Raw genomic sequence first — 13,400 nt, 5'->3', positions numbered from 1 at the left:
GTCAGTACAGTGTGGTATTTTAGACTTTAGTCGTTTATTTTCAATTTTTTTTAATCCGTTTTAGTTAATGTTAAGTTAGTAGAAATATGAAATAGGACTTTTGAATATTACAATAAAACACTTTGATTGTAGTGAGGAGACATGATAAGCAAAGAAATTTTTGCAAAGAAGTGATAATTCGATAGGAAATACTTATTTGCATGTGATGTAATAATTATAACAATAACAACCCAGTAAAATCGGGAGATTTTTAAAAATAGCTAGATTTACAACTGGTCGTTCAAAAATAGCTCAATTTCAAAAGTAATCGAAATTTAGCCACTTTTTGTGTAAAGATAAATCTGAGCGAAAACACTGTTCAAAACCCGGAAAATACTCCAGTATATTATGCTGGAGTTCTAGCATAAGTATACTTGAACTCCAGCATATTATACTAGAGTTCCAGGATAGTATGCTGGAACTCCAGCATAATATGATGGAGTTCCAGCACAAGTACACTAGAACTCCAGCATAATATACTGGAGTTCCAGCAAGTATAATGGTCCAGTATAATATATTGGAGTTTGGAGCACCAGTGCTCCAGTCTCCAGTATATTATACTGGAGTCAGCAAAGTATACCGGTCCAGCATAACATGCTGGAGTTCATACACAAGTGCACCGAACTCCAATATATTATGCTGGACCGGTCTCTATTGCAGCAAAACGGTGGCTATTTTTCATTGACTTGGTAAACGCTGGCTATTTTTGATTGACCAGTCCGAAAAATTGACTATACCGTGCTATTACATAGTAAATCCCATAGTAAGAGTCTTCTGAGGGTAGTGTGTACAGACCTAACCCCTGACCATCGGCTCAATAAAACGAAAAAGACGAAAGGACAATATATCAGTACCATCAACAAAAACCATAAAAATAATAACAGCATTATAAGAATCGGAAAATAGTTAAAACGCAATACCAGTAACCGGTAAAAAAAGGCCCGGTGCTATGAAAAATGAGAGAATAGTGTAAACACAACATTAACCACTAGCAATCTAAGACTAACCCTATCATACTAGCCTCACACCCGGAACGAAATAGAAAAATGTTCAACTAGCTCCTAACCTACAACCCTAATACTCGATCTCCACACCTTCCTATCGAGGGTCATGTCCTCGGAAATCTGAAGCCACGATATGTCTTGCCTGATCACCTCTCCCAAATACTTCTTAGTCCGCCATCTACCTCTTCTCGTACCCGCCAAAACCAAGCGCTCGCACCTTCTTACCGGGGCATCAGGGCTTCTCCTTCGCACATGCCCAAACCATCTGAGTCTCATCTCCCGCATCTTGTCATCTATAGGAGCCACGCCGACCTTCTCCCGAATATCTTCATTCCTAATCTTATCCATCCTAGTGCGCTCGCACATCCACCTCAATATCCTCATTTTTGCTACTTTCATCTTCTGTATATATGAGTTCTTAACCGGCCAACACTTTACCCCATTCAACATGGTCGGTCTAACCGCCGCTCTATAAAACTTACCTTTAAGTAATAATGGCACTTTCTTGTCACACAGGACTCCATATGCTAACCTCTGTTTCATCCAATCCACCACTATACGGTGTGTGACGTCCTCGTCGATCTCCGTCCTCCTGGATAGCTGACTCAAGGTACTTGAAACTGCCTCTCTTAGGGATGACCTGTGATCCAAGCCTCACGTTCATGCCTGCTTCCCTCGACTCGATGTCGAACTTGCACTCCAAGTATTCTGTCTTAGTCATGCTCAACTTGAAACCCTTAGACTCAATGGCCTGTCTCCAAACCTCTATCCTCTCGTTAACGCCGCCTCGTGTCTCATCAATCAGAACTATGTCATCAACGGATAATATACACCGTGGAACCTCCCCTTTGAATATGTCGTGTCAGTGTGTCCATCACTAAGGCAAATAAGAACGGGCTGAACGCAGATCCTTGATGTAACCCCATAACCATCGGAAAATTCTATGAGTCGCCTCCCACTAGCCTTACCCGAGTCTTAGCTCCGTCATACATGCCCTTGATCGCTCTAATGTAAGTTATTGGCACACCTTTTATCTCCAGGCATCTCCAGAGAACCTCCCTATGGACCTTATCATACGCTTTCTCTTGGTCGATAAACACCATGTGTAGATCCTTCTTCCTATCCCTGTATTGTTTCCCTAACTTCTAATAAGGTGGATAGCTTCCGTGGTCGAACTACCCGGTATGAACCCAAACCGGTTGTCGGATATAGACATCGTCCTCCTCACCTTCACTTCCACCTTAATACCCCTATAGTTATTACAACTCTGGATATCACCTTTGTTCTTGTATATGATGTAATAATTAATTGATATATATATATATATATTATCTCATGATTTGATCTATGTATTGGGTAGATTTTTTTTAAAAGAAAAATGTTCAATCATACCGCACCCAAAAAAAGTTAAATTATAACTCGTAAAATATTGATTTTATGGCACCAACGAAATAACTTAATACTTATATAAGTTGACTTCTGAAGATTTAGATCATTAATCTTACTGCATACAAGCAATTATTTCCATAAGAAATGACAGGTCGGTGAAATATTTTATTGAAAAAATTGATTTGGATGAAATTTGATGTAAAAAATTGAAAATATGTTTGGACATGACATTTGGGGCAAGTTTTGACATGTTAAAAAGTCTTTTTTTCCAGCTAAAAAGTCTCAAATAATCACGATATAGCCCAAAGAGAGTTCTCACGCTATATTTGAGATTTGAAGTTTCGATTTTCAAAATCTCTCAAACACTAGATTAAATCTATAAACAAATACATATTTGGAGACAAAAAAATCAAAAACTTATGGCCAAATGCCTACTAAGAGTTCGGTATACGTTTGTTCCTAAATCAACTGCCATCAAATTAACCCGATTAGTAAGTTCTCCATTGATTTTCCTAAGCTATCTTGGGGATGTATATTACTTTCTTTTTTAGGATGTACTTTACTTACTTGGAACTCAACTTGCGTGATCTTGTTCATATTATCATCCCAAAACTCAAATAAAGGAGGAAGGTTATAATAAATTGGCAGTCAAGCGCAAAACTTGTCAATTTGTGATGAATCCTCGTAATATAAACTTTACGTGGGGAAATAGAACTTATGTGATCATTGGTTACTATAAAATACACATCACAGTTTAAGTCTAACCATTTGTTGAACATAAATGGAGTTTGGTAAAATATCAGTAAAACATATGTTTGTATGATGTTTCATTAACATGTGAGTATGTTGTTAGTTTTTCTTTCTCTTAGCCATAGGCATGTTAATTTGTTCAATCATTTTTTCTTGCTCAATCAAGCAAAAATACAAGCGCCATTAATAGCATTTCAGCTCGCAATGCTGTTCGACATTAATTGCTCAAAAATACAATAAGAATACTGAGTCTAAAGCAAACCATTTCATTTACTTATATACTGAATAAAGATACATGATCATAAAACCAATATTTTAGACAACTGATAATATAAAAGAGTTGAATACAAGTATTATGGAGTAACTAGAGTTGTTTCTAATATAAGGCTACTTGGCAGTTTATGTGATTCAAGAACCATTTTTCCAGCTTCATTGACAGATTGTCCATTGACATAGTGCTGACGGCAAACAGGCATGTACATATCAGCACCTCCTATAAGCTCAGTTTCTGTCTCATTAGTCTTTCTAAAGGTGAAAAATGCCCTTTTGTTACAAAGTTCACATCTGGCTGTCAATTTTGTCACAGTATCAGCAAGTGGAATTATGTCAAGCACCGATCCAAAACTTTTCCTACAAGCAAGCACACAATACCATATTAGAGCATAAACAACAACAAACAACAAACAATACCAATTCAGTGTATTCCCACAAGTGGGGTCTAAGGAGGGTAGTTAGTACGCAGCCTTACCCCTACCTTATACTAGTAGAGAGTTTGTTTTCGATGGTCCATTAGCTCAAGACACCACATTAGAGACAATTTTCTGCTAAAGAACTTGGAGTTTATGACAAAGATTTGGAAACTAATTTTCAAGAATTCGTGGAGTACCTCAAGTAATCACCATCTAGGCCTGCAACAACTACAGTCTTCCCATCAAGATCAGCAGCATTGCAGCAGAAATCATAAAGGTCATCAAAGAACTGAGCTTCATCAATGCCAATCACATCCACCTAATCAAGAAATAGAGTTACTAGGAAATTGAATCACACTCACACCACATTACAGCTAACAAAAGTGAAATCATTTTGCCTATTAAGAAATCCTTCTGTCTACTGCTCTGTCAAGCTTAAAAAGCCAAACTTGAGTTTGAACTTCAAATGTATTTCAGATTCTCCTTTCTATGATGTCTTCTCAATATATATACTGTATTTTGCAGTGTTTAGTGCTTATTTGTCTCTCCTAAACAATTGGCATACATCACATGATTGTAGTATGTCAAACAATATCTTTAATTATTCCTACTATACTAGATGATTCTTTTCAGGATATCCCTCGTGCTTTCTCATCAAAGTGCAATAAGATACACAGACATATTGGATCAATATGTCCTAATATGTATAGCATTGTAGTGCAGACAATCTCTGATGCTATGCATCAACAATCAACTACACTTTTCGTTTCTTCTTGTGGATTTAAACAGATTAAGGACCAGTTAAGATCTCACACTACAGCCAGAATTTTCTATCATGCACTTCAAATTTGAACAATGCTGCACTCATAAGAAATTTTCTCAAAGCCCATAAAGCCTTAATCCAGTGGTGAAAAGACACAAGATATATCAAATCAAACTATGATGTCTGTATCCAATTTTAATGTTAATATTACCCCCAACAAATGTGTCCTAAAGGGTGCTCATTTTCTCCAATTAGTGGTATAAATACTATATACAACTTGTAATCTACAGTTAGCAGCTTAGCACTCGAGTAAAAATAGAATTGTCACATCATCAATTATCCAAGCTCAATACTGCCAAACTCAAAGCTCTGGTTAATTGAATTGTGCCAGAAAAACTAGCATAAAGATCATTGCTTTTAGGAATACAATCCAGGAGTTCTCAAGAATACACAAAATCTTAACATGTTAAGTCTAAGAATCAGAAAGAAAGAACTGGATCTGTACCTTTTCATATGCATCTACTCCAAATCTTTGTTTGAAAGATGAAAGATCAGGCAATGACCAACATGGGAATTTTGTGCCATCATGTGTTACCACTGCATCTATTGCATATCTTGTATCCTTGCTTGACTTTATCATCACCACATTTCTGCTTACACAATTTAAAAAATCAAACTTACAGCCTAGAAATAAAATAAATCAAACAATCCAACACATATTTCTAATAACAGAACCACCTATAAGAATGTTGACCAACCTCAGTTACTCTCAAAATATTCAACCCATTAAACCCCAGATCGATTTTAAATCATATAGCGCGGCCAATCCAAAATTTAAAGTCAATTGGTTTAAAGAAGGTGTGACAATCTTTCATATAGTATGAGTTTAAGTTATACGCATCAAGGTATAAACATATTTACACAGTCAGATCACCTAAAATATTTAATAAGCACCCATTGATAATTCAGCATATAACTTAAATCCATTATATATTCACATGTTTTTTAATTTTATTGTTATTATTTTTTTGCATTATTCAGCATATTTGGATACACACACAAAACATATTTTCATCTACTATACATAATTAAATATCGCAAAGAGATGGGTCAACTAACTTTAGATCCTAGATCAGCTTCTACTAGCAATAAATTAAAACTCCAAGTAGTTATTTTCACGTAGTTTAGAAATATCTAAATTTGTTCTCGTTAAACAACCTAATTTAACAAAAAGTAGCACAAAATTATGAGACAAACAAATTAACAAGAACAGTACTAGTACCTGCCGTCGTTAGATTCCAATTTGACACGGCGAAGAAGAGCAGTTGTTTTTCCAGCAAACATAGGACCAATAATAACATGGATTTCACCGGTCGGCCGATAATTGGGCTTTGTGGTTACAGAAATTGGGTCTTTAGCAGAAGATGAAAAAGTCATGGCGACAAAATTGTGGAAATTTTATCAGATGTGATTTGTTTGATAGTTTGAATTGATGAAGAGATCTGAAAGTTTCAGTGAATTATATAGGAAAATAACACTCCTAGTAGGGGCCATGTGAAGAGCAGTGAAAGTTTTTGAAATTCGAGTTTTTGAAATTCGGAGGGAAATGAAAACGAGGTGGAGTAATACAAATCTTGGAGGGAAAGCTATTGGGAAGCTTGTTTGAGAAGAGAAAGTGGACGATTTTTTTTTTTCCCTTTTTGTTTGGTTTGAAATTTTGAATATTACTTTTTGGGGAAACATAAATAAATAAATAAAACTCAATTTTCAAACTTGATCCTAATTTTTTTAACGCAAAAGGGTCAAATATATCCTTATACTATTAGAAATGGTTTAAATATACCCTTCGTTATACTATTTGACCATCTCAGCCCTTACTGTTATATTATCATTCAAATATACCCTCAATTGGACGAAATATCACATGTCCTCACAGTATTAAAATGACTCATCCCCTTTTTTACCCGTTTCATTTAACCTCTACCCATAATCCGACCAGAAGTCACCCCTTTACACAAACAAAAAAAAAAACTAAACGATAGATAGCCTCATAGGAACAGACTCAACGTGGCGGCGGGGGGCGGGGGTAGGATTATTTGCTTGATAACAGAGGCGGCTCAACGAAAGTTGTGACCTAAAGCCAAACCTTAATAAGAGGCCTTAATCTTAAATTATTTAATCTTTTTTTTTCCTATTTTGTTTTCGATTGCGTTCGAATCCTTTCGTATGTATCTTGATCATTCACTCGGTTACTTGCTAGGCCCCTCTACTGGAGATACTTTGTAACTCAACCTTACTAAGGCTCTTATATTATATTTTATTATAAGAAACATATATTGACGGTTAAGATAGTGTCTACATAAACCTTATAATGTTATAATCACAATTTTGTACCACAAGTAGATACAAAAAAAGTTCATTCATTTGAATAATTTAAGTCTATTTTGAAGTGAAAAAATATGTTTATCTACTTTTTATAAGAAATAATCATCTCCAATAGATACTTTATTTTTTTAATTGCAGAGTAGTCATCAAGTTATTCATTTTCAAATATTGCATGTTTATTATAAAATTCAGCTATTTATCTGAATAACCTCTGTTACATTCCAAAAAAATAAAGTATAATCTAATCTTTTTATTAATAAATTTAGCATATATAAATAATATTAAAAATAAACAATTTTGGGGCCTTCAACTTTGGGGCCTAAAGTATTTGCTTTAGTGCCTCCCCATTGAGCCGGCACTGTTAGTAAACTGTATTTGTAAAATAATTCTGGAAAATATAAATGAACATAAACAGAAATGTAAACGAAATAACAAAAACTAATCCGAGCCCACTGAATTCACAGTGTTTCCTTAAGGAATTTAATCCCCTCCTAGTACCCAAGATTTTCGATTATTTCCTCCCAGGATAAAACGAATTACACATTGGTGTAGTGGTACTTCAAACCCCAGTGTTTCAGCAAACACAAAGTTCGGTAGCAAATCACACTTACTGTTGCTTTGTTTAATGTTAAAACTATGCAGAAGAAGGAGGAGAAACTCAGAAATCGTATGGAAATTCTGAGCAGAATAGTCTTGTATTTATAGCCAAAGTTGTGCTGGAATCTGAAGAGGTGCAACTCTTCAGAATGGCTGTTTATGCAAAACGGTCACAGCATAAATGCCATAACATATGGCTATTTACTCAACAATAAGAGGGAAAATTGAAGGGTAGTTAATTTTGGATAAGTGAATTGGATTTAATATTGATATTTATTTTAATATTAATATCATGTTATTAAAACAAATATTTAATAACATTTTTGTTAATATTTTACTATTAACAAATAAATTTGGTCCAAAAATTAATCAATCGATCATTTGGCCGAAGCCGAGCCGAGCGACGACGACAGCGCGAGGCTTGCCTTCTTCTCAACTTTTTATGAGTTAGAAGAAGAGCAATTGCTTATATACCCATCAAAATCCTTTTCCTCTTCCAATATGGGACAATGTCAAAACTTAAAATTTCATTCAAAAATTTCATTTCCCTCTATTTCCCATTCACCATCTTTTAAGTATTTAATATAATTAAATATATAAAACCCAATAGGCACTACTTGATAACGTCGATGGCAGCATCATATAGGGTGACTGATCGGAGGATGATGTGCGGTGATCGAGTTTCTGGCCGGCTATACTTTTGAATGGGTGAATGGACAAATTAAGTATCACAAGTTCTAATCTATATTTAATTATAATCACCAGTTCTAATGTCTTCTTTTATCGTATGATATTATGTCTGATCCCTTTTGTAAAATTTTCTTTGCAAAAATTTCAGTATGAACAGGGAAGCAACTGCTCTTAAGACCTTTTTCTTTTAACCCTTCCCTCTTATTACTGTATTAGTCAGAAATCTAACCACCCCGACCGGGGCGACCACGACCCTGTTTTAGTCACCATATGAAAGAAGTCAACGGAAACATTCTAACTCCATCATCGCGACATTCTCCACAAGTGACGAGGGTACGCCCCTCACCCCGACCAGTAAGCTTCCACAATTTTGACAAGACAAGTTATGTCAAAAAGCAGTTTCCTTTGGACTATAAATATGAAGTGAAGGGAACCCAGAAGGGGGGGACAGGAGATCGACTTCTTCTCCAANGCATTCAGTTTTCCAATGACCTTTCATACCACAGCGGTGGCAGTTACCGCTTTTGCCTCTTGAAGGATTGTTTTGAGAACCCATATTGTTCTCTCGTTTGCCATGACCACCATGATGACGACTATTATATCGTCTCTTACCATTGCCATGCCCACGTACATTCTTATGGCCATGATTATTATTCTGTCTTTTTCCAGACTTATCACGTCTAGCTGCCATATTCGCTTCAGGAAGCGGAGCTAACCCTGTGGGACGGGCTTCATGAATTTTCAGCAAAAGGGTATTATGTTGCTTAGCCACCAGAAGGTATGAGATCAATTCAGAATACTTTTTAAAACCCCTTTCACGGTATTGCTGCTGTAATACCATATCTGAGGCACGAAAAGTCGTAAGAGTCTTTTCCAGCAAATCCTCATCATTCATAACTTCCCCACATAATTTCAATTGGGAAGTTATTCAAAATACAACAGAGTTATACTCACTTACGGTCTTAAAATCTTGCAACCGTAAGTGCATCCACTCATATCGAGCCCTTGGCAATACCGTAGCCTTAAGGTGATCATANTTTTAACATCTTTTGAGTCAAACAATTTGGCGTCGTCTGTGGGGATTTCCTAGTGAAAACACCTAGTTCTTTCTTCGGATCGAAGCAAAAGAAACGTGAGAGGAGCATCCAACTCATGTCGAATTTGAAGGTAATACATGGGGAAGAGGAGGATCGGGTGGACCAATAAGGTCTAGAAATCCATACCTTACCAGCCCCAAAACATCCAGAACAAGGCTAAAGATGCTGCGATCAAAATCAATGGGCAGGGATAAAGAACATCCTATCCTCATCCCTCGCAATCCGCTAAATCAGACGCCGATGCAGGAGTGCTCCGGTAGAAGAACCAAAAATTGCCGCAGTACATCCAAAATCCCTCCGATCGATGGCGTCTTCAAAATGAACAGCCAGTTATGCGAAAAGCTGTAACATGCATATCGTGAGGGTCCGGCCGAAATATCGGCGTCCAATTCCCACAGCGTTGAAACCGTCGATGCGGGCAATGATTACCAAACAGGGACTCCCCCAAGGAACACCCAACACCCACCAGTGACCAACAGTGGTTAGCAGGTTATTCTATATATTATTCTATGTTTGGTGGTGTTCCTTCCAAGTACAGTGGTTGCCAGCTATGAGGTGCAAGTTGCGACGCCTTGTCGTACGGAGCCAAGGCACGCATCCAAACAACACCTATATGAGGGTATCGCAGTGGCTCATGCTATCATGGCGACAAGGTCGTTCAGGCTAAGCTAGGAAGCGGAAATTTTGTGTTCTGCCAACGTTCCCTATCGCCCGGCTTACCCTTCCAAAAAAGACAAGACAGGTCGTTATTTCGACAAGTTCGAAATAACACCCTTAAGGCTAAGGGCCTTCGCCATTAAATGCTCAGAGGTTCGACCTCGTTCGAACTCAAGACGGGTCGTTATTTCGACAAGTTCGAAATAACACCCTTAAGGCTAAGGGCCTTCGCCATCAAATGTTCAGAGGTTCAACCTCGTTCGAACTCAAGACGGGTCGTTATTCCGACAAGTTCGAAATAACACCCTTAAGGCTAAGGGCCTTCGCCATCAAATGTTCAGAGGTTCGACCTCGTTCGAACTCAAGACGGGTCGTTATTTCGACAAGTTCGAAATAACACCCTTAAGGCTAAGGGCCTTCGCCATCAAATGTTCAAAGGTTCAACCTCGTTCGAACTCAAGACGGGTCATTTTTCGATAAGTTCGAAGCAACACCCTTAAGGCCAAAGGCCTTCGCCGTCAAATATTCAAAGGTTCGCCTCGCTCGAATTCGAGGCGGGTCATCATCTCAATAAAGTTCGAAATGACGCAAAAGGCAAGAAGCCTTTCGTAAAAGGGGGAGCAAAACAGGGACTTGCCCGACGAACCTCCGCCCTTTAACAAAATCACGAAGCGCCAGAAAGAAAGCTGAAACACAAGGCAAATGGCAAAAAAGAATTCATTAGTCATAAAATCATGAGTGCGGGTTGTCGCCACCTACATCCGGCCGAAACCGACCGACAAATGCAAACAAGAAAACAAAAAAAACAACAACAAGCAAGCTGACGCCAATCGGCGAATGAAACGAAACAAAGGAAATACAACTCTTCACTCAGCGCAGCCACCGTCTCCGTCGTCACCCCCCTCACCATCTGCACCTCCATCGGCCTCAGGCGTCGCAACATCATACCTACAGTTAGCACGAGCCTCGCGAGCCTTTGCTCGAGTCTCCTCATAAGCAGCCTCGGTCACGGCGCCTGCCTCCCACAAGTTCTTAAAAATATCCCGCTGAGCTTCAGCATAGACCCAGAGCTCATGAGCTTCGTGGGGAACGACAGCACGAGATGGCCCAGCTTGAGCCCTCAACCGCTGATTCTCGGCCTCTAAAGCTGCGACCCGATCCGCCAGAACAGAGGCCTCCTAATCGACCGTGTCGATTCGCTCCTCAAGCCTCGCCTCCCTCAGAGTCGCTGTCGCCCTTTCCGACTCCTGCTGGGACTGAAGTACGCGAATCTTGTCCTCTAGGCCGCCGCTCTTGCCGAAGCTTCGGACCAGGCTCTCTCAATACGCTCTAGGTCGGCAACCTTGCTCTCCATCGCAGCCAACTTCCCTCTCCACTCAGCGCCCATCTCCTCGATCCTGATCCGGCTCTGTTCCATCTCCAACTGCGTTGACCTCAACTTGCCCTGCAGATACTCACACTCAGCTGCAACTCCCCTACTCATTTCGAGTTCCTCATCTTTGAGGCGAAGTTGTTCCTCGATCTCACTCTTGCTGCGGATTGTCTACAGCAGCTCCCGATCCCTCTTCTCCAATTCCTCACCCAAAGCCTGGTTACAGGGATCCGACCTCAACCGTTCGTGCAACTCGCGGCATCGATTGCGATAATGAAAGTATTTTTCCAACAACTGCAAGAAAATCCTTGATCGAATGTTAGCCCTGCGAATGCTCTCCACCTCCACCAGGTACGTCTGGAGAATCAGGAGGCAGTCAAATCAGAGTTCGTTCGAAGAAAATAAAATAAAAAAAGAAAAGGGGGATCAAATCAAAATAAGAATCAAATACGACGTACCCTCAGGCCCATGATAGCCACTTCACTCCTCAGTTTGGCATCCGGGAAATTCCGCAAGGACTCATTTTCAGCCTCTAAACACAGCAAGTTAAGCTGCGACACCAAGTTATCCCCCTGCGTTAGGAGATTCACGTCAGAAGGAATGTCAAGAACATGGGACGGCCCGCATGAACCACCGAATGAGTAAGGCCCTCCTCGAACATCCTAACATCACCAGGATCCAGGTCAGATTCGGATTCATATTCGTCGACCACTGTACTCTTTCCCTTCTCCGCCGCCGAAAGGGGAGTACGACCCGCCGCAGAAGGAGAAGGCACACTCGAAATCATGATGGCATCACTAGGGTCCCGACTCTCCGCTCCGGAAGGACGTCGATCGCCGTCTGCAACGGGAGCCCCGGACGGATCCACTGCGACGGCCGAATCTACCTGGCATCGGCCGCCGGTGCCAGCTTCAGCAGCGAGCTCCGCTTTTGGAGAAGACACCGCAACAACATTATCCCCTGTGCCCGTTGGGGGAGACTCATCTAAATTGATCACAGTCGGAGGCGCCGCTTCAAACGCCACCCTCCTCCTTTTTGACGTTCCTTCCTCTTCTCCAGTCGACGGTGATCCATTAGCGGAACGACCGGCGTTTGTTGGAACTCCCTGAGAGGCCGCCCTTGCCGGAGTGGCCAGAACCGCAGACTCAACCGAAGCCGCCCTCGATGAAGGAGGAGCGGCAGAAACTGCAGCAAGGCGAGCAGACGCGCCCGGCAGTCGGAAGGCCAGCGGAGGAGCCCTTCTCCGCACTCTCCTTGACAACAACAAACGATAATTCAAGGGATGTAAAGCAAGAGCGAAAAGACAGAAAATAACAATACTCACCAGCCAGGGGCCTACGGCCAAACCTATCGTGAAAGGTCGACCAAGTTCTAACCCCCGTTGTGTGGGGAAGGACGACTTCGACCCACTCGCGGATCCCCTCCAAAGGCAGGGGAGGCAATCTTTCGGCTGCAAAATCATAAAATAGGTCAGTACATACGACCCGAAAGGTAAAGGAAAAGAGAAAAATCGGACACTCTACCAATCAGAAGTATAAACTTACGGGCAAAATTCCACACTTCAGGAAATCCGGTTGGGTCCGCCACTAGATGCTCAGTCCAAATATAGAAAAAGTTTTCATAAAAACGACGATTGTTCCTACCGTCCATCTTTACCACTAGGCTTTTCGACCCCCGAGGGCGCGCATGGATCATCGAGCCCCGAATCAACTGGGGCGCGAACAGGCTAAGGACGTGGCCCAGAGTAACCTCTCAACCGGCGAGCTCCGCATACTTGATAAACATGAGGAACAGCTTGTACAAATAAGGAGAAAGCTGGGCCGGGCATACCTCATAATAGCGACAGAAATCTACCACCAGCATAGGGAGCGGGAGCGTGTACCCTACAAGAAAGGGGTAGGCATAGAACATACAAAGTCCGGGACGGACAATTTGAACCCGGTCGTCTCTCCCCGCCGGTACCATCTC

At 40.5% G+C, this 13,400-nt stretch overlaps 1 protein-coding gene across 1 annotated transcript; it reads right to left on the bottom strand.

Annotated features, from left to right (window-relative positions):
- On the bottom strand, window positions 3,429-6,145 carry LOC109230772 (thymidine kinase-like). The gene is made up of 4 exons (XM_019396197.1): window positions 5,917-6,145; window positions 5,140-5,284; window positions 4,069-4,190; window positions 3,429-3,812 (listed from the first exon to the last, which is right to left on the bottom strand). Exons 1-4 carry the CDS (start codon window positions 6,069-6,071, stop codon window positions 3,536-3,538), a joined length of 699 nt encoding a protein of 232 aa, XP_019251742.1. The 5' UTR covers window positions 6,072-6,145; the 3' UTR covers window positions 3,429-3,535.

This window comes from Nicotiana attenuata, chromosome 8 (assembly GCF_001879085.1).
Source record: "Nicotiana attenuata strain UT chromosome 8, NIATTr2, whole genome shotgun sequence".
Taxonomy (NCBI): Eukaryota; Viridiplantae; Streptophyta; class Magnoliopsida; order Solanales; family Solanaceae; genus Nicotiana; species Nicotiana attenuata.
This window is presented reverse-complemented; position numbering and strand designations above follow the sequence as displayed.

Bases quoted from the DNA above. Each gene is read 5' to 3' on its own strand.
- LOC109230772 (XM_019396197.1), bottom strand. From the start codon at position 6,071: ATGACTTTTTCATCTTCTGCTAAAGACCCAATTTCTGTAACCACAAAG. The intron at 4,191-5,139 runs GTACAGATCCAG...TTTCTTGATTAG, and splicing joins GAGTAGATGCATATGAAAAG to GTGGATGTGATTGGCATTGA. The intron at 3,813-4,068 runs GTACTCCACGAA...GCTTGCTTGTAG, and splicing joins CTAGATGGTGATTACTTGAG to GAAAAGTTTTGGATCGGTGC.